This window comes from Odontomachus brunneus, unplaced genomic scaffold (assembly GCF_010583005.1).
Source record: "Odontomachus brunneus isolate Ranch 3 - 2012 unplaced genomic scaffold, Obru_v1 Obru_scaffold_014, whole genome shotgun sequence".
In the NCBI taxonomy this organism is placed as follows: domain Eukaryota; kingdom Metazoa; phylum Arthropoda; class Insecta; order Hymenoptera; family Formicidae; genus Odontomachus; species Odontomachus brunneus.
This window is the reverse complement of record NW_022639464.1, coordinates 882,323-906,147: the sequence shown is the minus strand read 5'-3', so window position 1 is coordinate 906,147 and position 23,825 is coordinate 882,323. Positions and strand designations below refer to the sequence as shown.

At 38.1% G+C, this 23,825-nt stretch overlaps 1 protein-coding gene across 12 annotated transcripts; it reads right to left on the bottom strand.

Moving 5' to 3' along the window:
* Positions 1 to 2,853: 2,853 nt before the first annotated feature.
* Positions 2,854 to 22,836, bottom strand: LOC116841248 (WD repeat-containing protein 7). 12 transcript variants are annotated; one of them, XM_032808956.1, is made up of 25 exons: positions 22,688 to 22,836; positions 21,001 to 21,178; positions 20,574 to 20,806; positions 20,344 to 20,486; positions 18,114 to 18,304; positions 17,209 to 17,354; positions 16,913 to 16,933; positions 14,528 to 14,618; positions 13,662 to 14,076; positions 13,346 to 13,566; positions 12,985 to 13,204; positions 12,644 to 12,758; positions 12,327 to 12,532; positions 12,054 to 12,191; positions 11,834 to 11,902; positions 10,983 to 11,084; positions 10,139 to 10,351; positions 9,254 to 9,518; positions 8,685 to 8,904; positions 8,290 to 8,515; positions 7,767 to 8,104; positions 7,243 to 7,566; positions 7,015 to 7,107; positions 6,674 to 6,871; positions 2,854 to 6,594 (listed from the first exon to the last, which is right to left on the bottom strand). In XM_032808956.1, exons 2-25 carry the CDS (start codon positions 21,163 to 21,165, stop codon positions 6,409 to 6,411), a joined length of 4,539 nt encoding a protein of 1,512 aa, XP_032664847.1. In that variant the 5' UTR covers positions 21,166 to 21,178; positions 22,688 to 22,836; the 3' UTR covers positions 2,854 to 6,408. The 12 variants fall into 12 exon arrangements, with proteins under 12 accessions (XP_032664847.1, XP_032664849.1, XP_032664845.1 ...); XM_032808958.1 differs by having other exon boundaries at positions 14,528 to 14,615; XM_032808954.1 differs by lacking the exon at positions 16,913 to 16,933 and adding an exon at positions 15,790 to 15,816.
* Between the last annotated feature and the right edge of the window lie 989 nt (positions 22,837 to 23,825).

The following is a 23,825-nucleotide window of genomic DNA, read 5'->3' as shown; positions in this document are numbered from 1 at the left end:
AGTAATCTGCACAGATAACTAAATGAGGTTTTCTGCTGCATACTTCTTTTAGAACTATTCTACAATTGCGTAAGCGTAGTCTCTACTAACCAATCATAAAGCTTATAAGTACTTGTTCGACCAATAAACGTAGGCTGAGTAACCCAGAGTAGATTAACCCAGAGCCAATCGAACATGCTATTTGTTTGACCATCTGAAAGTACGTGCATGTTCCTAAGATCCTTTTAGAACTACTTATTTTTTGGCGAAGTCGTACCGTTTCGGTGGTATGCAATATCTCTTTTCAAATCGTGGAGTGGTATTAGAGCAAAGTGCAAGCTGCCTGGAATTATATATTGAAGAAAGAAAGGTTATTTTAGGTTAAAGTGGGCGCATCTTAGAGATTTTCTGCATGTTTTCTGCGTGTTTTTTGCGTATTCTGCGCGTTTTCTGCGTATTCTGCGCGTTTTCTGCGTATTCTGCGCGTTTTCTGCGTATAATAGACATTTTATGCATATTATGCGCATAATACTTTCCTGCCACGCATATTACCCATCCCTGGTTTCGATAAATACAAATACTACTATTGAGCATTATAGTGCCTGCGTTCAAGGAACATTATGGGCGCGTTTAGCGGAAAAAGTGCTCAGTGAGCAATCAGCAATTAATGGTTGCGTTCAGCAGAAAAAGCTGCTTTGCAGCTGTTGTAAAATTCGTGAATCTGATTGGAGTATGCTCTTAATTTTGGTTAGATCCAAGAGCATGTACCAATCAGATTCACGAATTTTACAACACAGTTGCAAAGCAGCTTGCTCTACTGAACGCAGCCATTGATTCTTACTGTTAGATCCCTAAATCTAGATTATATTGACGATCAATTATATCGTCAATTATATTGACGAATTACTCAACTGTTGTGCAACTGTTGAGTTGCACCCAATGGTCAGGTTCAGCGGAAAAAACTGCTCCGCTTCCGCTCCGTAGCGAATGGGCGCATTCAGTAGAAAAAGCTCTCAGTGAGCAATCAACGATTATTGGTTCTTGCTATTAGACCCCTAAATCTAGACCAATTACATTGACAAATTACTCAACTGTTGTGCAACTGTTGAGTCTGCTGAATGCAGCCAATGTTCATGATTGGAGTATTCTTTTAAACCTTTGACAGATCCAGACAGACGTCCACTACGGCGCGGAAGCGGAGTAATTTTCTCTGTTTAACGTGATCAAGTAGATTTAATATTTAGTAGAAGAGCGCTCAAATGAGCAGTTAATAATTATTAATTCTTACTGTTAGATCCCTAAATCTAGATCAATTATGTTCTAGACAAATTACTTAACCGTTGTGCAACTGAGCCCATATTCTTGAAATTTTTGCGTATCATAATTTTCATTGCGCAGCTATTTTATGGTATGATTAAACCTGTGCAGTAAAATTGACGTATGCGCAACCATTTCAAAAATAAGGGCCCAGTAGTGTGATTCTGTAACTTGTTATTGCAGTTAACGATAGTTTCGTTATCATTACGCAGCTTTTTCGTACTATAGAAAAGCTGCGCAACGATAACGAGACTGTCGTTAACTGCAATAATGAGTTACAGAATCGCATTACTTGGTCCCGATTCTTGACGGTGTGCGAATAAGAAACGCGAAAATCTATAGTATACGTAACGCGAACTATACATTTTCGCATGCGTATCTTATTTGCATACCGTCAAGAATCGAGCCTGTTCTGTTAACTGAATATATATTCAGTGTTCTTAAAAAAAAAGAAGAAATTTTAAAAATATTAAATTTGGAAATTAAAGTTTTTCTTTTCACAAAAACAAAAATTACAATTTCCTACTAATAAAAGGGATTTACGATTTAGTTTATAACGATAAGTGTTGTAATTGTTATTTCAATAATAATATAATTCTCTTAAATTAAAACTTATGTCTTATCACACACAAACACACGTTAATTAAAATTTGCAAGCTGAAATATAGCACAAAACTCAAATATAACACAAAACTTACCCAAAATAAAAGTATAATAATATAAAATAATAAGTATTAATATAAAAAAAAAATATATATATATATATATGTGTGTATGTATGTATGTATGTATGTATGTATGTATGACCTATGTATGTATGTGTGTATGTATGTATGTATATAATTATATGTATTTTGTTCATATATGTGACTTTATATATGATTATATCTAATTATATATGTCCATACATAAAATAAATATCATTGAATAAAAAGAGGATAACATAATTTGATTCAATTAAATATCAACATCATGGATTACTACAAACATAAACATTTATTTCAATTATATCTTCACAACAGCATACTTTTTAATGTGGACGTATATAATTACACATATGGCTACATATGAACAAAATATATGAACTTTTCTCCTGGGCAAATATAGCACAAGATAAAAATTCAAACATAACACATTCCAGAATTACTTTTAATGTGTTCAAAATACCCGGAGGAGTATCTTAGAATGTCCTGAATATGTTGGGAATGATCTTAGAAAGTTTCATGCTACCTGAATAATGTGTGTATTGATATAATATTATTAATAACATATATATACTATATTTTATATATGCTATAGTTATTTTATGTAGACTGATAGTTTTTTTTTCATAGAAAAAGGGAACATTTAAAGAGATCTAATTGGCTGAATTATAAAGTACTCTATTAATACTTTAATCTATTAATATTAATATCAGCAATATATATTTCATTAATCCAATACGATATTATAGAATAACGTGTGCTTATCAGATATTTCTCAGTCGCTCAAAACGATAAATCCTCGAGGAAATAGATTTTCACCTACAACGAAATTTTCAACAAATCGACAAAGAGCTCAGAGTTTCTCCTTTTATTACATTCGTCGACAGTTACAAGCGAAACAGGTCAGGTGCGCTCCACCTGTATATAATAATACTCCGCCTCTTGCGTTTTATTCGGCCGGTGGAACATAATACGTAACGCGCAATCGAGTACAATATACACATAAATAATTACATAGATACAATTAGGCGCAGTTTGGTTTTATGTACACGATGGGAGTGGCGCGCCGAGTATACCTTCATTTGCTATACGCCTCGCGCGCTATTTAAATTGCGTTAACTCGTGTTACTAATTGTTGTAACTGATCTCGATCAACCCTTCGGACCGATGTTCCCGAGCTTGCTTCGTCTACTATCTTCGGCGCGATTTGCCAATTACAGTCGGTCGCAATTAAAAAAGAAAAGAAAACGAAGCAAAGAACACCAATCACGCTGATAATTTTCATCATTTTTATTTTTCATCTGTATGTTATCAGTTTTGTAGAAAATAGGATCTGATTAGAGAGGAAGGAATATAGATTTCATTCGAAGGGTCAAGTCGCTCTTCTATAAACGCAACAAACAGATATTTGGACAAGTAATTTTTTGCGCGTAAGTGCCAATCACAGACACGCCTGCGCGACGTGGTCGGCACTATATTATATATGCCATAAGATGAAGTAAGATTGAGCCAACAGGCATCAATAAGTGGTGACTTTGCATTATAAAGATAAAGATTTTCAAATTGTATACGAATCTTTTCATACACAAACTAGAGTCAATTTCTTTTTATGATAGAATTGCCAAAGCAATAGTACTTTTAGTTAGAAGTAAGTTCAAGTAAAGTGTTTTAGAGCTGCTAACATTATTCTAAATAAAATTTAATTACTGATATCTAATAACAAACTTACAACAATATACGCAAAGATATCTACTGTAAAAAATAGTAAATTTTATATTAAACTAGAAACGTACATATAAGACAGAATCCAAGATCAGTCTAGCTAGCTGAATTTAGTCAAATGTGTAAATAAGAGCCGGCACACACAAGTTGTTCACAAAAGTCATAACTTCGAAATAATTTTTTAACAAAGACAACTAATTTTGAGAATAAAATACAAAGTCTAATACCCTGCTGGCGCAATCTTACACCATCCTACAAACACAAACGGTTTAAAGCTATGTGCATCCACACATTCCTGCGATTTCTTCCGCTAATACTGCGAAAAAGAACACGATCGATCGGGAGTATCCAGACTCGCGAATCGTCAGTGTTGGGACGATCGTCGAGGCATTGCTCGAACTTCGGCAAGGGGATCGTTATCTTTCGATCATCGATCGCGAGGACGTATAGGATGAACCGTAAATCGCGCGCCTTCAGAGTGAAAGAATTAAACTACAGAGTCATAATAAATAATGCGCTTATACTTTAAACCATTTTTCGCGGTCACTGTAATCGACATGAACGAAGAGAAACTTGCGCGCGACTTGCGGCACACCCAGTACGCTATGTGTGTGTGTGTGTGGTGTGTGATTTGACTGAATCCACGTATGGGACACAATAACAATTATATAAATTATTTTACGTCGTATATTCTATGTACGCGATACTCTGTCGCTCTGTCAAGCGAAGATCTCTCCGATAGAAGGAGAGAGAGAGAGAGAGAGAGCGACAGAAGAGCGGCGAGACGGTGCATTTTCAAGTCGGTCGATCTTAAAGAACGAGCGCTCTCGTTCTTCGCTTCTATATCCTACAGTGATGAAATAAATACTAGAGTGTCGGTTAGTCAATCGTGGAATATCGTCAAATTAGCGTGACAAGTGTTAGACTTGACTATACTTTACATTCTTAACTTATACTTTCCTTCGACTTTTTTCCTTCTTATGCATTCGCTATATTAACTAAAATCAAGAAATGCGCGATCAGGACAACGTAGATCTTAGTATCCGGCTCGTAAACGCTGTCCTTGGGAAACGTAATAAGAAACGTGCGGCGAAGGCTTCGCCGATCAACGGACTCGTATGAGAAGATCCGAAGATCCGCTGAGTGAACAGCAAATAAGGAAGGAAGGCGACGTGGAAACGCGTAGGTTCAATCTCCCGGAAGTCACGGGTGCGCCGTCGCAAGCAATATTTACAAAATAAAGTTACAAGTAGAACGTTTCCGTCCGTGACTTCGAATAAAACGATACTGGATTGCAACTCCCCCTACCTCTACCGAGTATCTAAGTGTACGACAAACTATTCAATCGTTAATAAGACTAAAACTTCCTCGCAGAAATATTCATCGAACTATACGTCTAACAGGTGCCACGACTTTCGGGAGATTGGAAGGAACAAATTCGTATCGCATGATCCCTCCGTGACTTTGCCTGATCCGCGCGAAACTATCGCCGACGATCCATACGTTCTACGCGTGTTTAACATAGCGTTCGCTACCAGCGATCTTTCATTTCAAGGTTCATCTTTACTTGAAATTTTTATTTTATTTAACATTTTCACTACTAAAGTCACATATGTACGACAACACTTTTTTATATCCGCATATAAACAAGTCTGTTTTACATAGTTACATGAAAACAAAATATACTTTGTAGAGAGAATTCTTCAAATAAATGTGGTAGCGAACATGTTAAAGGGATGCTTTGATACCGACACAGTGCAGGTCCCGTATTGTGCATTGTTTTTCTATTTGTTTGTATAGAGTTTCAAATGTTTGTACAGAGTGAAAGTACAAATGTCAATAAATCTCTCAGTAAATATCTCATATCAAAAACAAAAGAATTGTAAGTAAGAATTGTTTCTCAAGTAATCCGTCGTTTATTGACATTTGTATTTTCATTCTGTATAAGTATTTACAATTCTATACAACCAAATAGAAAAACAGTGCAAAATATGAAGCTGTACTGTGTCAGTAGCATCCAGCTAAGTGCGACCGTTCAATCTTGACCGTTTGCTTATACAACGCAAGAGTTGTGTGAGTGAGATGAAGATTGAACGGTCGCAACATACACGTTGAGACATAGCGTTACTTACTCAGAAGGTCCGAATTATTCAATACTATTAATTAAATAATCAGCTTGCGCGCCGGAATCGTTAACGACGCTCTTTCGGTTGACGCGCAAAGTACTTTGGCTAGAGTCGCGCCGACAGCTTCACTTAGCTATAATCTCTTCTAAATTGCATCTCCATCCATGCTATAAACGCAGAAAAAAATTTAATAACCGCAGTTAGCGTAGAAGCCTGGGTTATACGGTGCTCTCTTACTAGCTGTGCAAACTTTCAATTGCTGCTGAAGTACGTGTTCTTTTAAGCTTAACACACACGAAATCGTTCTTTCCCTATTTATTGACCAAATAGCATTCTTTTGAAGGAATCCATTAATAGTGTTCTTTAGTCTCGAGCGTTATTAAGCTATCACATCCTATAAAAACGGTGTCGCTACTATTATTGCGTTATTATTCTCGACATTCTCGTAAAAAATCTGTTAAGAGACATTGTGTAAACCAGACTTGATCAGCGCTAAACGGCGAACAAGCTACTTTCGTTGCTCGCGGGGCGAACTTCGATCGGTCAATCACGTGCGATATTCAGACGTTGAAGCGTGTTTCTGAACCGTCCGCAAGCATCAGAGTGACCGTGCGATTGTTGATCCATATCAACCGCGCCAAGCGCATAGGATTCAATCGAGCCACGTCGTTGATAGGCGCTGTGCTGTATGACTTAACGCAACGCGTCTGCGAATTGCCCAAACCGAACATGCCGCTACTGGTTTGCTGGTAAAAAAGGATAAAACGCGTTAAATACTGGTACAAGAACAAAAGATGGAACATATCGCGAAGGTCTTCATCTTACCTGCCAGAAACACAGCTTGTTCTCAGAACAAGAGTAACTGACGAGGAACTTCCCTTCTGGTGAGAACGCTAATGCAGTAACCGGCGCCGAATGAGCCGAGACAGTTTGACATTTCACATTACCACGTAATTCGTACAGTGCTAACTGACCACTGCGACTACCAACCGCTATCCTGCGCGTTGCCGGACAATGACTGACCTATAAGAGAAAGAAGAAATAAATTATAAACCCTTGCATTTATAAAAATGCAACAGAATACTGAGAACTTTTAGGAATCGTTAAATGAATCGTTAAATAAAAATCTTGTAACAATGTAAACTCGAATATCGTGATCGGCTTACTTGATTGAATCTACACACTGCCGGGAATACTTCGTTCAAAGGCTTCATTTTCAGGTGACCTGGATCCAGACAATGTAGAATGATATCCATAACCTACAAACATGGTTAATCACTTAATTACGATGAGAATTAAGAAACACATTCACCACGTATTACTTTGCTTATACTTGCGCAAAATTTACGTGCCAATTTAGATTTTATATTTCGGAAGTGGATTTCAATTAGTACCTCCACGAGAAGATCGCTCATCTCGCTTTGCATCTTGTCGATTAACTGTTCCACGATCCTAAGAATCTCTGGCTTCGCCCTGGTCAGAACACTCGCGCCCAAATTGACGTTCAAAGTTTGAGCATTCTGTTGAAGGGTGTTGAATCTTGCCACCTCGCGAGCCATTGTAGTAATGAAAGCAGCTGGTCTAGCAGTAGCGATCAGAGTCAAGGCGTGACGAGCTGTGCGACAAGTGTCAGCTTGCGGCGTGAGAGGAAGACCGTACGTCAGGCTCGGCACTAACTTATCCGCGTCGCAACACATTTCCAGTAGGCCTAGTAGAACCTTGGGCAATAAACATTCATAAAAATTATGCGGTTAAACGTAATGGACGAATAACTTTGTCGTGGCATCAACATAGAAAGATAAATTATTATTATCTCCCTATACCTTATCAAAATTTATTTACATGAGCAAAAGCACAAGATAAAATGTAAATTTAAAAGGATTGAGATTACCAAGGATTATTCTGAATCATTTCTTACCTTCGACACATCGAGATAAGGTTCCCACACAGTGAATCCCCTGCCAATAAGATCGATCGCGGCCCTTCGCAGCGCCGTGTGCATTGGCAACTTCGGAGAATGAGGCGCATGCAACAAATGAGTGAGCGCCATACTGGTGTGCCTGGCGAGATTATTATTTCCTATACCGAAACCCTCCACGATCGAGCTCTTTCGTCTTTGCTCGTTATCCCTTCTCTGATTCGCTGTAGTTACATCCTGACCAAATTCGGCTCCTATCACGCCCAACAACACCACCGCTGTAGTTTGCTTTCGCTTTAATTCCGCTACGCTCGACGGTTTTCTAGCTATACTCATCTCTGTTGGGAAAAATGCATTACGGATTAGTCGCTTCCAGATCGACTTTGTGCTTTCATTTCTCTTTCGTTGTATTTTATCTCTGTTAATCCATCGGAAAGAGGGACACTTTTCAAGAAGGGAATTTTAATCGGAGTCCTCTTTTATAATATATTTAACGTTAATCACGTTCATGGAGATGGCTCACCCTCGGCTAATTCCTCCTCTTCATATTCTTCCTCTGGTTGTGTTTCGGATGGTGGCACCGGGCTTCCGGGTGCCGGCGAGTTTTGGCTCTGTGGTTGTGGCGCGATAGGTTCTTGGGTGCTGTACATCGGCAAATACTGCGACCAACTGTCAACAAGTGTTTTACGACCCTTTGGTCCCATCCTGCCCAGTTCAGCGAGCAGCAAAGCTTGCGCCGCTTCTCGAATCTAAAGATGCATAATCAAAAGACGTTATGCAAGATTCTCTAAAAAAGAAGTTAGTAGTACTCGTATAATTTCTTGTGATTCGCCAAACTAAATCCCAAACTGAATCCGTGATTTTGAAATTTCGTGACATAACTGCAAATAAAACTCTGTGTGTGTTTCAACAACGTACCTCCACACATTGATGTTGCCACCTTCGTGCCATCATCTCCACTTGTGGTCGCTTGAACGTTTTCGCGCCGCCTTGCGTCGCGACTTTGTCAGGTAATAACACGCAATGCAACGTGGCGAGAAGAGACCAACCCTGCTTGATCTGTGCCTGTTGCACTGTGTATATCTCCTCATTCTCCTCTTCTGTTTTATTCCAATTCACCGCACCTCTATTGCCTGGTCTATGTATGAGACATTAACTTCTTATTTTTACATTTTATCTTAAGTATATTAACTATTTCCAAAACTCAAGTTGGCGATGAAGGGAAAGTGTTATGATACTATTCAGGAGATCCAAAGGGTCTCCACCGAAATTTTAAAGGCGATTCCGAAAACTGAATACAGCGACTGCTTCGAGAGATTTCTTAATCGCTTTCAGCATTGTATTGGCTCGGAAGGAGTGTATTTTTAATAAAAAAAGTAAAAATAATAAACAATTAACTTCTGAATTTCTTCGATATTAATCCCAATAGAGTCCGAACAGACTCTGTGTGTATAATTAATAATACTTCTCTCTTATTAGAAACTCACCTGTGCATCTTGCGATTTCGCTCTTGCTCAGGTACAAATGTTGCATTATTCATCGACATTAAAGTGTTCGCTAAAGCGACCACGGCCAATAAGTGATTACTCGTTAAGGTCGTCGATAATTCCCAGTGTGCTCTCGCAGTGAATGCTCTAGTGAGTCTCTCTTGCCTGACTAATTCAGCTGGTAAGCGTTGCTCCAACTGTGTTGTGGGTTCGCCGACTGGCTCAAGCTGTGTCTGCCAAGTTGGCAGTAATAACGACATGTAACCTGTAATATAAAATCTTTCCTAAATATCACATTTTGCAGAGAATAGCAAACTTTAAATATCATTTTATTTTGAACACAAAAGTTGTCTTACATAATACAGAGATAACTTATATATATAATATATATCAAAGAGAAATAACTTATATATATGATCTCTCTCTCTCTCCCACCTTCCCTCTCTCTCTCTCCCCCCCCCTCTCTCTCTCAGAAAGATAATTTTGAACGCATTTATACGTGATAAAAAATTTGTCTCTTATATAATAATGTGGTGAGACATAATATAAACATATATTGAAATTGTCCTGAATATCAATCTCTCTTTTACACACATAACAAAATGTATGACATCAAGCGACAGAAGCAAACAGTGACAGAAAGATCTCTCTCTCTCCCACCTTCCCTCTCTCTCTCCCCCCCCCTCTCTCTCTCAGAAAGATAATTTTGAACGCATTTATACGTGATAAAAAATTTGTCTCTTATATAATAATGTGGTGAGACATAATGTAAACATATATTGAAATTGTTCTGAATATCAATCTCTCTTTTACACACATAACAAAATGTATGACATCAAGCGACTTTTTTTAAATGATGTATGTTACTGTCTTATTAGAGCATACCTCCCTTAGATAACACTCCGAACGATACGGGAACCATAGGCCGCAGTAAACCCAGTTTTCCCTCACAGACTCGATCCAAGTCAGGATCCATGCCCCAGGCATGCAAAAGGCTCAAGAGCAACTGCGCGACCTCCATCGTTGCGTTCGGCTCGCTGAACGCGCCATTTCGCTTCAAATTATTCTTCGCTACATCGTTGTTGTTCCAATTGTCACCTGCCGAGACGTCAAACGTGTATTAACATTGCGACGCACTTAACGTCTAACGAAAACGACGAAGACAAATATGGTGCAACATACAGCTGGAAAACAACTTCGACAAAATACAGTAAATAGACAGGGAGCATGTTGAGAAAATATTTTCAAGTGAAATTTCCAAAAGGTTTTTGACGTCATCAAATAGTGCGACCGAGGACACACACGTACACACAGTAATATTTGATCCTTGATCGGTGGAACGCTGTACATGGGTGCAGCAAAATTCAAAGCAAGCGGTGGTAATTCTGTGAAGACAAGTACATAAAATATCGTTTGAAAGCTCGCAAGCATGCACATTATCAAAATCAAAGCGATCTCGGTAACAGTGGCGTCTACCTTCCTGTTCGGTGACTCCCGCATTGAAGTCTCTAATCCTAATGGAAGTGTTAAGAATATAATCTAGGCAAATCATGGTGAAGACAACTGTTGACAAGTAGCAAAGTGCACTGAAGAAATCGATTGCAATTTCTATCTATTGAGAGACACAGACAAATGATAAAGCGTGTAACGGCATTCTGGAATAGAAAATAAATCCATGCGAAATATGCCGTGTGAACTACAGAAACTCTTCGTTTTTAAAATGTCTAACCTTTACCGTCAAACATTGACGGCTTGAGGCCGACGCTTTCAGCTTTGGCTTGTAACTTAGTGTGCACATTCTCCGCACCCTCCTTCATTTTAGCCAATATACCTACAGAAACAGATTCGCTTTTAGACAGAACGATTATCATGAGGGACAGTCACAACAAAACGTCTACTGGATGAATACATGAACCGAAGACATCTATGAGGGAACGTTAACACTACTGCAACCTATTAGGAACAGAAAAGAATAAAAAATCTTGCACTTAAAGCGATTCACCGAAATGGATTGAAAAATATCTGTGAGGAAGTAATAGATTAAAGAACTTAAAAATATATATAAGAATCCTAAAAATGTGAGTATAAAGGGACTTCAAAAATGATTCAAGAAAACACACACGCAATAAAGAAAGCTAACACACTGAAAACGTAAAAGCCGACGTGATACCGTAACTCAAGCCTTGTGTGTGGAATCGCTTTTTGCGGATAAAATATAAAACGGACGTTAAGTAATCTGTATTTCGACTGTGACAATCGCATAAATCAAGAGATTTATGAAAAATAAGCTCGATATCAACTTATAAATGTCAATCGACGGGGGAAGAAATGAATCATCGACCAAGTACTTTCAGAATCCTAGGAAAAAAGATTACAAGGATAATGAGATTTCGTCGGAAAGCTTATATCTCAAGTATGATAACATCGCGCGTTACGAAGAAATGAAACTATACCTTCTATCTCAAATGTTATTATGTAGGGACTTTAAATATCTAAGGCATTTTCGACGTGTATGTGAGAAAAAATCGACGGACACGCAGCGTGATTTGCAGAACAAATAACAATAACAAAGCACGGTACCGTGACGATCCTTCTCCTTCAATATTCGTTCAACATCGCCCGCTTTATCCTTGACACGACCAAAAAAGTCTACAAAGGGACACATTAATAAAGACACCTGCAATCTCAACTCTTAAACAGACAGAACTGCGAACAATCTGGCCGCAAAATACACGTGTATATTCTAGACTCTGTAGCGTATTTCATCACAATTGAATTAATTTAGAAAAACTGTTCTTACCAACGATCTTTTTGTGAGCATCGGGACTGGCAGATTGAGTAAGCGCCGCGACTTTCTGATATTCAGCTGCGGAGATCAAACCTTGCGCTTCTAGAGAACCGGGCGACATGGCGCCATACTCGTCACTGAGTAATTGTACTGCGGCAGAAAAGCGAATCGGATTATTGTCGCGAATTATAAAAGAACACGAATTGTCACACAATACAAGAAGCAATTGACGCGAGTAGCGTTTAACTTTTATGGGAAATCATGATGAAATGTGAGACCGCATACCTATCAACGCTTCTATGTCGAAAAATAGAATGTGACTCTCCGGGTCCTTTGGATTACTCCTGAAGCCTTGGATCATCAACGGTGAGCCTTTGGCTTTTATCTGATTCCCGTGATCAGGACCATGTCCGCCGTGCAGTTGCTGCAGCTGATGCAAACCTCTCTGCGTCGCGTGCCTGATCGCTGACAGGTTACGATGGCGTAAACCCCTGAGAAGCGAAAATTGGACGGACTGTAACGGAGAACGTTATCCTGCAAGGGTTTACTTCACTGAAGGACACGCAAGATTCTCACCGTCCGTGCTGCAAGATTTCATTTACCTAAAGAAATGCACGGCAGGATTGGCTAATCCTAGCTCACCGCCAGCAGCGGATCCTCCGGCCGTTGCTAATGTGTTCTCGTCGCATGCGTAGAGCACCTCTTCCGCAATAATACCTACAAAAAGTAAATGCACCGTTTTCGGAAATGTTATATGTAAGAAAGTAAATACGATTCAATTTTTACCGATCTAGTTTTCTGTGTAAACCTGTGTAAAGTGTTAACATTAGTGTTAGTGTAAAAAGAGTCTAAAATCTCAAAGATATATAAACTTGAGGTCCTAAAAATTGAAATATTGAGAGAAAACAAGGATCTTTCAAAGGCCAATATGATGCTAACAAACCGTGCAATACACGATCCAAGTGACCGGTTTCCATTTGCCAGACGTAAACGGCTCCGTCGGAGCATCCGACTATCATGAAGTCGTCCAACGGCCTCCATTTGATAGTCACAACCGGGAAAAGGTGTCGTGAAGCAAGCACGACACACTTTCTCTCAGCTAACGAGAGCAACGTGACGCTGTGATCCGACGCAACACTACAGACGCATTTCTGTATTCTGGGCTGCAAATGTAAGAAACTTTCATTGATTTTGAATCGTAGTCTGTTGAGCAACGATATATCCGGTCAACACAAGGTTCAACTGAAGCGATTAAAAATTAATCGTAAAGTTTCAACGATAAAAATATAAGCAAATGGTCGTACACTGCAATTGTCGGGTGGCACCATCAGTTGCGTGATCTCGCCAGCGTGAACGCAAAACCGATGGATCAACGTGCCGGCGTACAAATCCCAAAGGCACACGGCAAAGTCTACAGAACCAGAGACGAGATGAGTGCGATCGTAACGAGGCGCTGCGCCGTGAGGATAAAGCAGACAATTCACTCGTCCCGAGTGACCTAAGAGAACTTGATGCGGTGGCCAATCTAATACACGGAGAAAAGGCGAAAATTCGAATTGTAAAAAACTCTATAAATGTATCAATCAGATTGTGGGATTGAGAACGACAAAGAAACGCTACCGTCATACTGCTGATGATTGCCATGGAGCAGCTGAAGCATCACGGTCTGTGTAGCCGGCACGATGATGATGCTGCCGTCTTCACGACCGACCACCAGCCGACTCTGTTGCGGTAAGTATATACAAGCGGTGAGTTTGATGCCCTGACCATCGCCGGAGTCCAATTGATCGAGTATCCCCACAGGAGGCGGCTTCATCGCATCCCAAGCTGCAGTGAGACTCGTCTTCACGGTCGGCGATAACGCAGGTGGCGAGGAGCCATCGTTCTGACATATCTGAGCGAGTTGCTGCGTCGTGACGTCTGGCACCGTCCACAGGATAACAACACCTTCGCTGTCACCACGCAGGAGATACTTTAGAGTCTTATTTTGACGCTGCACAGTGACCAGTCGCATCGCCGGCGGGCACGAAAGAGGCTGAAATATATGAAGTAAAAGTCAGTAGTCAATATCTCCAGACAGCACAAGATTTCCGAAGTTTCCAAAACGTCTTTAGGATGTTCTGTGGGAGGAGATCTGTGCTGTTTGAGATAATTGAATACAAATAAATTATTTATATAACCATCTTCGTAGAAAAGGAAAACGATTAAAATATCCCTATTTTTCGATCCGTTGCTGTGGCATCCTTCCTCAATTTAAAAAAAAATCGAGAGGTTCAAGGAACTTGAAAGTTTAAGAATAAAAAATCTCAAGAAAATACTTAAGATTGAAGATTTCTAAACGTATAAAAAGATGTCGAGGAAAGTAATCGAATTTAAGTATTCAAAAATTTGAGGACATTAAGACACGTTACGATAAAATAGTCGAGGCACTAATGCTCCTTATTATCGTTAGCCGCTGGTTATTAGCCATAATGAATAATTCTCACCTTATCTCCGGGTTGCGTTAACGTGCAATACAAATACGGCTGATCGTACTCGGCACCGGCGGTGTGGAAGTTCTTGTTATCCGCGACGCTACTATATGCCGTATAAAGAAAATTCTGTGATTAGCGATTGCTCTGAGTCTCTGTGAAGCGATTCAGCTACTATTCGTGGACACAATTTTTCATCGGAATTCTTTTATCACGAAACTCGACTAGGATATCGGAGTAATTATAGCGAGAGATTCACGCGTACGTCCACAAATAGTAATTATTCTATCACATTGCATAAGCTTGATATTACATCGAGTAGTTTCAAATATGCATGATTATTCGCCATCTATGTGTTTACTAGCAAGCGAACGCTGCGAGTAAACGTCTTCTCGAAGCAACAGCATTTTCGGATCGTCACGAACGACACACAAAGGCCGAGATATCTGTAGAAATCCCCGAGTTATGTCAACCGCATTCAAACTGAGAAAACAATAACGACGGATTCTTTCTTCAAGTCGAGATATAATACTGGAGACGTCAGGAAGATCTCCGTTCAACCTTTGTGTCGCGTCTGTTGCGTCATCGCGCAGTTAACAATATCAGTGCAAAGCAACTCAAAGCGAACAGAATGTGAGAACACAAGTAATGAGGTATGGTGATATGTGATTCTATCTCACATTTACCTTCCTCCGCGCACGTCTTTATGTTTTCACCTCGTCTACATTATTTGTTTGGGCGCACGACTCTCTGTTTGGACTGCGATTAAGGACTGTCAATGATCATGATGTATCGTGAACGTTACGGAGCTCGCGTGCATACGAACTTGCACGCGTATAAACTTACTTGCGTATAAACGTCGATAAGAGAAGTCGCACGTGTGCGTATTCTTTTGCGAGTGTCACACACGAGAAAAAAGGTAAGAGCATCACCTGTGTACTCGGCTGTCGTCGACGACGACGTGCATAATTTCGTGTCAATACGGTAAGCCAATTTTGCTGAAATTGAAACACGATGCATCTGCGTTCCGTTTGCCGACGCAGTGACATCAATGCAAATTTAACTATATACTGCTCGATCTGTCATACATCCTCGTACCGAAGAAGGAAGAGTGCAAGCGAATCACTGTGTTTACGAAACATGGAGGAATAAAAGATAATAACGAGAGAAAATTAAACGAAAACAAGAGAGATAAAAAGAGAGGACGAGAAAGAGAGAGAAGATATATATATATATATATACCAAAAAGATAATACTGAGAGTGTGATGCGGGTTACCTGCTGAGAGCCTTGCCCTTCAGCTTGCTAGAAGAACACCAGATCCCGCGTAGAATGCAGATGTGTGATATGGAAAAGACATCACCGTAAAATGGACCGTTGTGTTAATTGTTAATTCACGTGCAAAATTATGTACTGGGGGATATATTCTACTCGATTGAATGCGAGTTCCCTCTAATGTCCGCGAAGAAATGAAGACTTTCATTATCTTTACATTAAAAAAACAATAAAATACTACAGAGAGAGATTTTATTCAATGAATAATTTTAGCTGTTGTGTTTCGTTAAATGCTATTTCACTAATACTAATTTATCTAAATTGGTTTCTTTAAATTAATTTAAACTGATTATTCCTTAGCGTTAACTTCTTCATGTTTGCTTTTGGAGTATCATTTATAATTTGAATCTTCCATTTGCGATAGTAAACATTACGACAGTAACTGTACAGGGAACGATAAACGATATTTTCTTTTATTTTGTAAGGCCGAATTATAGTAAACATTACATGATTTTAGTAAACAAAGTCACATGACCCAAATATATCGACGCATGATAAATGATTGTAAAAAAGATAAGTAAGAAATAAAATATCGAAAATGTGCATTGCTAGCGAGTGCTTCTACAGCATTCAGCCTTAAAATTGAAAGAGGAAAGCTCATCTCCGTGTCTATAAGTAAGTTAATACGCCTGATAGTCGCGTGTGTTAGAGATTCACGGCAAAGTGAATGGTAATGAATGTCTTAAACGATTCCGATGGCGCTTTCGCGTACCTTGCGAGGGTTATGTGATAATGTATATAACTGAAGATTAAACGTACGGATTGTCAAAATGCGGCAAACGCGTGGAAAGAACATCTGAGAGATCATTTCACCGAAGCTGCATTATCGCATAAGTCACAATCAGATGTTAAGAACACGCTAATAAACTCATTTCGATCGCTATTTCAGCATTTGTTAGCCGCTATAAACTGCAGTTGAAGAGAAGTGCGCTTTAGTAAACCGTAACCATGCTGCTAAACTATTCGTTGTCAATTAGTATAGCGTTCTTTTTACAGAACACAATCTGTTAAAGTATTATCTGCTGCAGAATTTCAATACTTATGTGTACGCGCAAAGAGAAACTACCTGTCAAGTTGTACCAGAATCCTAGAAGCAATAAAGGGGTATGAGCTAATCAATAAAAATTTCATATTTCAGTACTTCAGTCAAAAGTTGTTACGTAATGTCACTCAACTTGCGAGTATTAAGTGTTCGAGGCACAAGTGAGGAAATTATTCATTAAGCAATGTGTTATCGGTCAGGGAGAAAAAAATCGAACTCTTCCAAAAGTGGAAAAAGTATTTTCACGACACTTGAAAATCAGTGACTTCTGTCGACGGGAACTTGCTTGTAAATGTATCATGTATTGAGCGAGTACATACTTGGCCGGAAGTTTGTATAGATATCCGTGACCTTCATCGCTCCATAGGATGACCCTGTCGGCGGCCAGAAAATCCCCCGCCATCCAACGTTCCCCGCGCGGGGCAGTTATCGAGCAGAGAACCGAAAAGTCACCGGCATCGTATATCTGTGCAATTAATCGATACAATCTTTAATATAAAAATACAATACAATACAATATTTAATATTAAAGTAATATTAAAGATAAATATAACGTAAAAATTAATTATAAAAATGTGAAAGTATATTATATAATAAATATAAGGGAGAAATTAATAAACAGATATTTAATATTTATTTATATAATTTTTATGAAAATATAATACAAATAAATATTTTTGGAAACATTTAAGACTCTCGAGTACTCGCGTAGACTGTCCTTGTTTGATGACGTCAAAAGCGAAAAGTCGCATGTTCACGATTATACGTCAAAATAAAAAGATACGTCCATATAAGGACTTGTAATTGATTCAGTAAATTTGCAAAATGCTCCAACACTCTCTTTTTGCCATCACAATCAATAAATAGCCACAAAGTTAACGTGACAGAAATGATAAAAAAAGTTTAGTTAAAATCTAAGTTGCATGGCACACTAATTTTACAACAAAAAGAGAGCGTTTAGAACATTTCACAAATTTGCTGAATCGACTACAAATGTCGTTTTATGGATATCTTTTTTATATATACAACGTAAGAATCACGGATTTCTCGCTTGTGGCGTTAAACAACGAATGCGAGTACCCTCTTAATCTGATAAACATTTTTACAACTGTAAATTGATATTTACAAATATTACAAATTAATATCTAATATTCACAATAGTCGCGAAGGACTGAGAGAAGGATTCTTCGATTATATATTCATCGGTACAACGGGCGCTAATTACCTGCCAAAACTTCGAACACACAATGAGCACTGTTCTCTGATTGTACGGGCAACAAGTCATCGCAAGTGCGTTCAAGCAGCGTATCTGCTTGCTCTCGTGCTCATACAGAGGCTCGCTGTTCCGATTCTCGTGTCCTAAGAGCGTCCACACCTTCACCATGCCGGTTGTCGTCAGAGCCAGCACAACGTCGTCTTTAAACGAATAGAAGCGCCTGTTGCGCGTTAAGTTAATCTAGGAGGACGTTGTAGCGTTTGAGGAAGCAATAGAGCGTCTCGTCAGGGTCATGCCCCGACGCTACGAAAACACAAAATTGGATCAGCTTCGGCACATTAATACAATTAATGATAATAATAGTCATTTGTATCGTTCAACACATTTGTATCGCTATGTGTGAGCTGGAGGCACAAAAACAACGTTACAGGTGATTAGAGATGGCGTCATTCTGGTCGGTACAAGTGTAACGCGAGCCGTCGTCAAGCGATAATAATAATTCCCGTATGCGTGAGGTCTGGTATTACATGCCAGATGATTTCCGCGGAGTAGAAAGCGACACGTATTAAATTACAGTGAAGTCATGCTTATTCCAATTACGCAGAAACTATGTGTGCGCTCGATTTGTTTGGCTAAGCGAAATCCAAGGACCAGTGCTGATTAAAAGACAGTAATTAATGTGCGTGATGACGTCCAAATTGTGCTGATAAGAGTTTTCGTTTTCTCAACCTTTTCTTTTTCATTTCCTTTTTTCTTTTTTTGTTCAATATTCCCTCCTTTAATATCCTCTCGAAAGCTTCGTATCTGCGATTAGTCTGACTTTGTGCATCAAACAGCGGGCCATAAATCAATATAATGCTTGAAATAAACATATAAGCGGCGTTGCGAAAATTAAGAATTAATTTAAAAAATTCGGTACAGATTACACACTCGACACTTTAACGTGTTTTCTTTTACCCTGAGGTAAGTTACAAAAACGCACAATGATATAAATATGTATATTTTCAAACATTAAATGATTTCCTTCTAATTACTACGAAATGTTTGATTTACGAAATAACAGATGTATAAGTCAAAACATTGACATGCTTTTCATTATGGCAACAGTATGAGGAACTGAGTGTAGTCTTAACGTATAGCATGCAATCCATAATTATTATCGTGTAAATATGTATTAATATATATACTTACGGATAGAGAGACAGAAAATATAGTGTACCAGATAAAAGTGTTACACGAACGTAGTGAGTACCGGGTGAAATGCAATGTGAAAAAGTGTAGATGACGTGTCGTTCGTGTGTAACAGAATTAGATGAGCGGTATGTCGATATATATAGAAAAAGAGAGACAAAAAGATAAGTGAAACGAGATGTTAGTAATGGTTGCAAAAAATGAAGTGCAAGGGAAAGATGTATGAGCCGCGATTGAGTAAAAATAAGACGACGAAATAAACGAGAAAAAGAAAAAAATGATACAGCCGCTACCAGCGCGCTAACGCACTGGTGTGTGTCCACTTTCATTAACATGCTGTAACAATGTAACCGTTATTAAGTGTAATCATTCCAATCATTAGGTATATAGAATCAGACCGGTTATGTCCGAAACGTTATGGACGATTTTATTCGCGGGAACCGCCGAGCGAATCACCAAAAGACGATGCGCGGAATATTCTCTAAAAGGAAAGAGTCCCTGCTGTATACCCAAAGCACAAAGCTTCTTCAAGTTAATCGCCCAAAAGAGTGATAGACTAGCGACTTGTAATACAAGAGAAATGTCTGTACAAGTGCCTTGGGTGTCGTTAGTTATTCTCAAGTCATACTGGTACAATCATCATAAATGATAAGAATTAGAATAGTCCAACTTAATCCCGCTCAAAATAGATATGGGAATAACCAAAAACGAGGTCTTTACCATTAATTACCCGCAATTCTTTATATAAAAAAGGAACGTAAAAATATAAAAGATAATGAAACACCAAAAGATACCGTGTAAAGGATAATTGGGTGTGACTTACGTGAAAAATATATCATATATTGCTTGAAAAATATCGCGCAGGAAGACAGAAGATTAAATTTAGCAGTGAATGTATTTAGATCGTCCCGCTAATTTGGATCGAGAACACATGAATTTGTTGCAAGTGACGTCACAACTGATCCTTATACAGTATCTATTGGTGATAGAGTCGAGAGAAGGTAGCGATTTATGGTATAAAGCGTAGGTGTGATGGACTGTAACTAACTTGTATGCACGTAGAACCGACCTTTCCGTTTGGCCGGCCGCAAAACGTGCAAGGCGCTAATCCAGTCCGGATTGACGCGGGAGCTCAGGGTGAACAACACTTCCAGACTAAACGGGTCCATCACTAAAACCTCGGGATAGTATCTGTAACGACGAGGAAGAAATATATTGCCAATCAAAAAGCGCGGAAGATCTCGCGACGTGATGCGATATGAACATTACGACACCTACCCGGAGCAGAACAATCTAACGTCCTCTCCGCCCGCGGAAACATAGGGTAACATTTGCGTGTGGATGTTATTGAGTTTCACCGCCTCGCGACACTTCCCGTCGACTAGGTCCCAGGTGCACATCTCGCCGCTTTCACTGCTGCTGACAATAAAATTCTGCTCCATTATGACGCTGGCGCGACTGAGACACATGATAGGAGCCGTATGTCCCACGAGCAAACATCTTGGAGTCATCTGTATGAGAACCAGGATCGTAAAATACATTGGCTCTTATTCTGAACTCTCTTTTGTCGACTTCTAAATGTGTTCGCAAAAGGTTCATGAGTCACATTTAGAGGTACTTTTATCGATAAAAAAAAATACAAAATAAGAATTTCATTAAAAACAAAAAGAAATGAGGGACAACCACTTTCTGTCTTGCTATATACCTTTAATGATTCTGGGTCCACCTGCCACAGACATATTTGGCCATCATAACATCCTGTTACCAGTGTCTTTTGATCTCGAGACAGATAGACACAGGAAATACAGTGGGTCGGTGCTATGCGGCCCCATAGCACTATGGGCACTACTAAACTGGTGCCTGCGGTCATTTTTGCACGCAATCTATGAAAATCATTGCTATCATAAAGTAAAAACCGGTTTACATCGAAAAAGCATCAATAATATTGTTAATAGCAAAAAAGTTAGTAAAAGAAAATAGTTTTTAGCAAAATCATGTTCTCCAGAAGATGATTTACTGAATGTGTCTAACTATATATACTTTTAAGTATGTGAAAAACATAAATGTCATCAATAAAGTAAGAAAAATTATTTACTATGACTAAACTGCTAATAAGAATGTTATTAGCAAAAATTTATCAAATATTTTCAACAAAGTTAGAAAACTTTAAAATAGTTAATAACACTGTAATTAGTAAATATGTGATATACACAAATTTCACAATTTTATAGAATAATCAGTCAAGACAAATCTTTGTTATTAACAGTATTGCTAACACATATTTAGTTCATTTTTCTGCTAATAATATTTACTTTCAACATCTTTTAGTATAGACTACCAAGTGATAGGCTGCAAAAATATTTTTAATAATACCAGTGACAAAGCTATTAATGTTACCAAAATAAGTAGCTTTTATCAACATTTGTTTTCTGAAAAAAATATTGAAAACAGATATTATTAACATTTTTCATTATAAATGAATCTTGATATCTTGATATTTCTCTTTGATATTAATTAAAATATATGTTATCTAGTTTCAAAATTTAATAAGTAATTTTAAAAACATGACATAAAATTTAGAAAAATACATATATTATCACAGAAGTTAATGTCAAAATTACAATTTTGAAACAAGTACTGTCAATTATATATCATGTATATTGTCAGACTGAAAAAAAACTTAAAAGTCATTTTCACCAATAAATTACACTCTTAGAAATTAAGGTAGGACAATATATTTGGTACATATAGGTAGCTATTTTATTCTGTAGAATAATTATGAATTCCATGCATGTTCTTGTATAGGTATACACAGGTCATAAAATAACAACGCAAGAATACATGGAGAACTGACAGTTGTAAACACATAAAATAGTGATAGCCAGATTGTATGAATCTTTTGACATTGTAACTAGGATTACTTTTATTTGATCTTACACAGCATGACTGCTTGTAAGTATAAGCCTGAGAATCGTAGGGAACCTTAGCGGACAAGTATTAAGATAGCAATTATTGTAGACTAGCATACAAACAGAATGCTATCACTGTGGTATTCAATCAAAACAAGATAACCACACATCAAAATAACAAACCTGTAACTTTTGTCAATAACAAAACTGTAGCTGTGATTCGTTGATAAATCAAATGGACAAATTTGGCGAAACGAATCTATGAGAAATTTCGAACTTGGTAGCGCGAAATCTTACGGTATACAATGCCGTCGAAATCATTAAGATTGCAAATAGTCGACTGAGAGTAATTAAAGGCGTCTGCTACATCACATTCACGAGATGTCACAAGCGATCAAGGCTACTGACGTTGCCAGTCCTGAGAACGTCTATTTCTAGCACGTTGATAATAATAGTACAGATAAAGAAAAAAAGGATAATTACCACGAGCCAATGAATACCGCTGACAACCACTCAGAACGTCGCAACTGGCGATATTTGCCGGAAATCGCTCGTTCTTTACTGAACTTTCACAAACGTTGCCATCTTGCTGTCGAGGACGATGTCGAACAGTGCGGTCGTGAGCAATCAGCTGTTCTGTTAAAAATTTTTAAATCACTAGACATAGTAAGTTACCACCTTTCTAGTAAACTTATCGTCGGCCATAAAGCCTGTTCTACAATATGCCGTATATCGCTGTCGCATGCCGGAAAGCAATCGATAGTCCAATGAAAAGAACTCATTTTCGAAAAATAAATTCTCTCATTGGGCCATCAGCTGCGTTTACAACACGTGAAATATCAGCCTTAGGCGACAATTTCCCAAAAAGTAGAGGGGATACCAAGTAGGTTGGTACCAAGAAAAATCTCTAAACGATGTAATTTAAAGGTCTGTTCTTTTGTAACTGCACTGCTAAACTAGTATAATAAATTGAACAACGTGAGACAAGTATACGTTTTCTCACTCTAAAGACCAGTTTATAATGTCCGTAATCCATTAACTTATGTCGGAACCATAAAAAATTGACCAATCATAGAGAAATTATAAAAGAACAATCGACTGTGATTAGTCAGTTTTTTGCAGTTCCGGCATAAGTTAACGGATTACGGCTATCATAAACCAGCCTTAACTTTTTTATTAAAATACTTTTAATACTAATATTTTAATTTTTTTTACTAAATAACTTTTCTACTAAAATAACAGATTTGGAAAAGATTAGCAGATTCCTACGCAAGATTTAAAATTTAATGTATTGTAAGATTGATATATTGATATATTGATATTTCAATGTTGCTTAACACAAACCTTGCGTAAGGGTCTTTGGTAATCTTTTCCGATCTGTTATTTTAGTATATAGTAGACTCATAGGTTGCGTTCCAAAATTCTACTCGGTGGGTTGAGTACATTTAATTAACCAATCATGATAACGAAATACTAGTTATCTTTGTTCTTATTGGTCAATCAAATGTTACTCTACCCGTCAAGTAGAGTTTTGGAACGCAGTTATAAATGTAGCAAGACTAAAGATTTAAATATTATAATAAAACAATGCAATAATTGAATTTGGTGCTTTTATAATATA

Excerpts from the sequence above, each read along its gene's own strand:
- LOC116841248 (XM_032808954.1), bottom strand. The coding sequence starts at position 21,165 with ATGACCGCAGGCACCAGTTTAGTAGTGCCCATAGTGCTATGGGGCCGC. Across the intron at positions 20,487-20,573 it reads GTTAGATTGTTCTGCTCCGG|ATACTATCCCGAGGTTTTAG; the intron begins GTAGGTGTCGTA and ends TCGTCGTTACAG. Across the intron at positions 14,619-15,789 it reads AAGGGCAAGGCTCTCAGCAG|TAGCGTCGCGGATAACAAGA; the intron begins GTAACCCGCATC and ends TACGGCATATAG.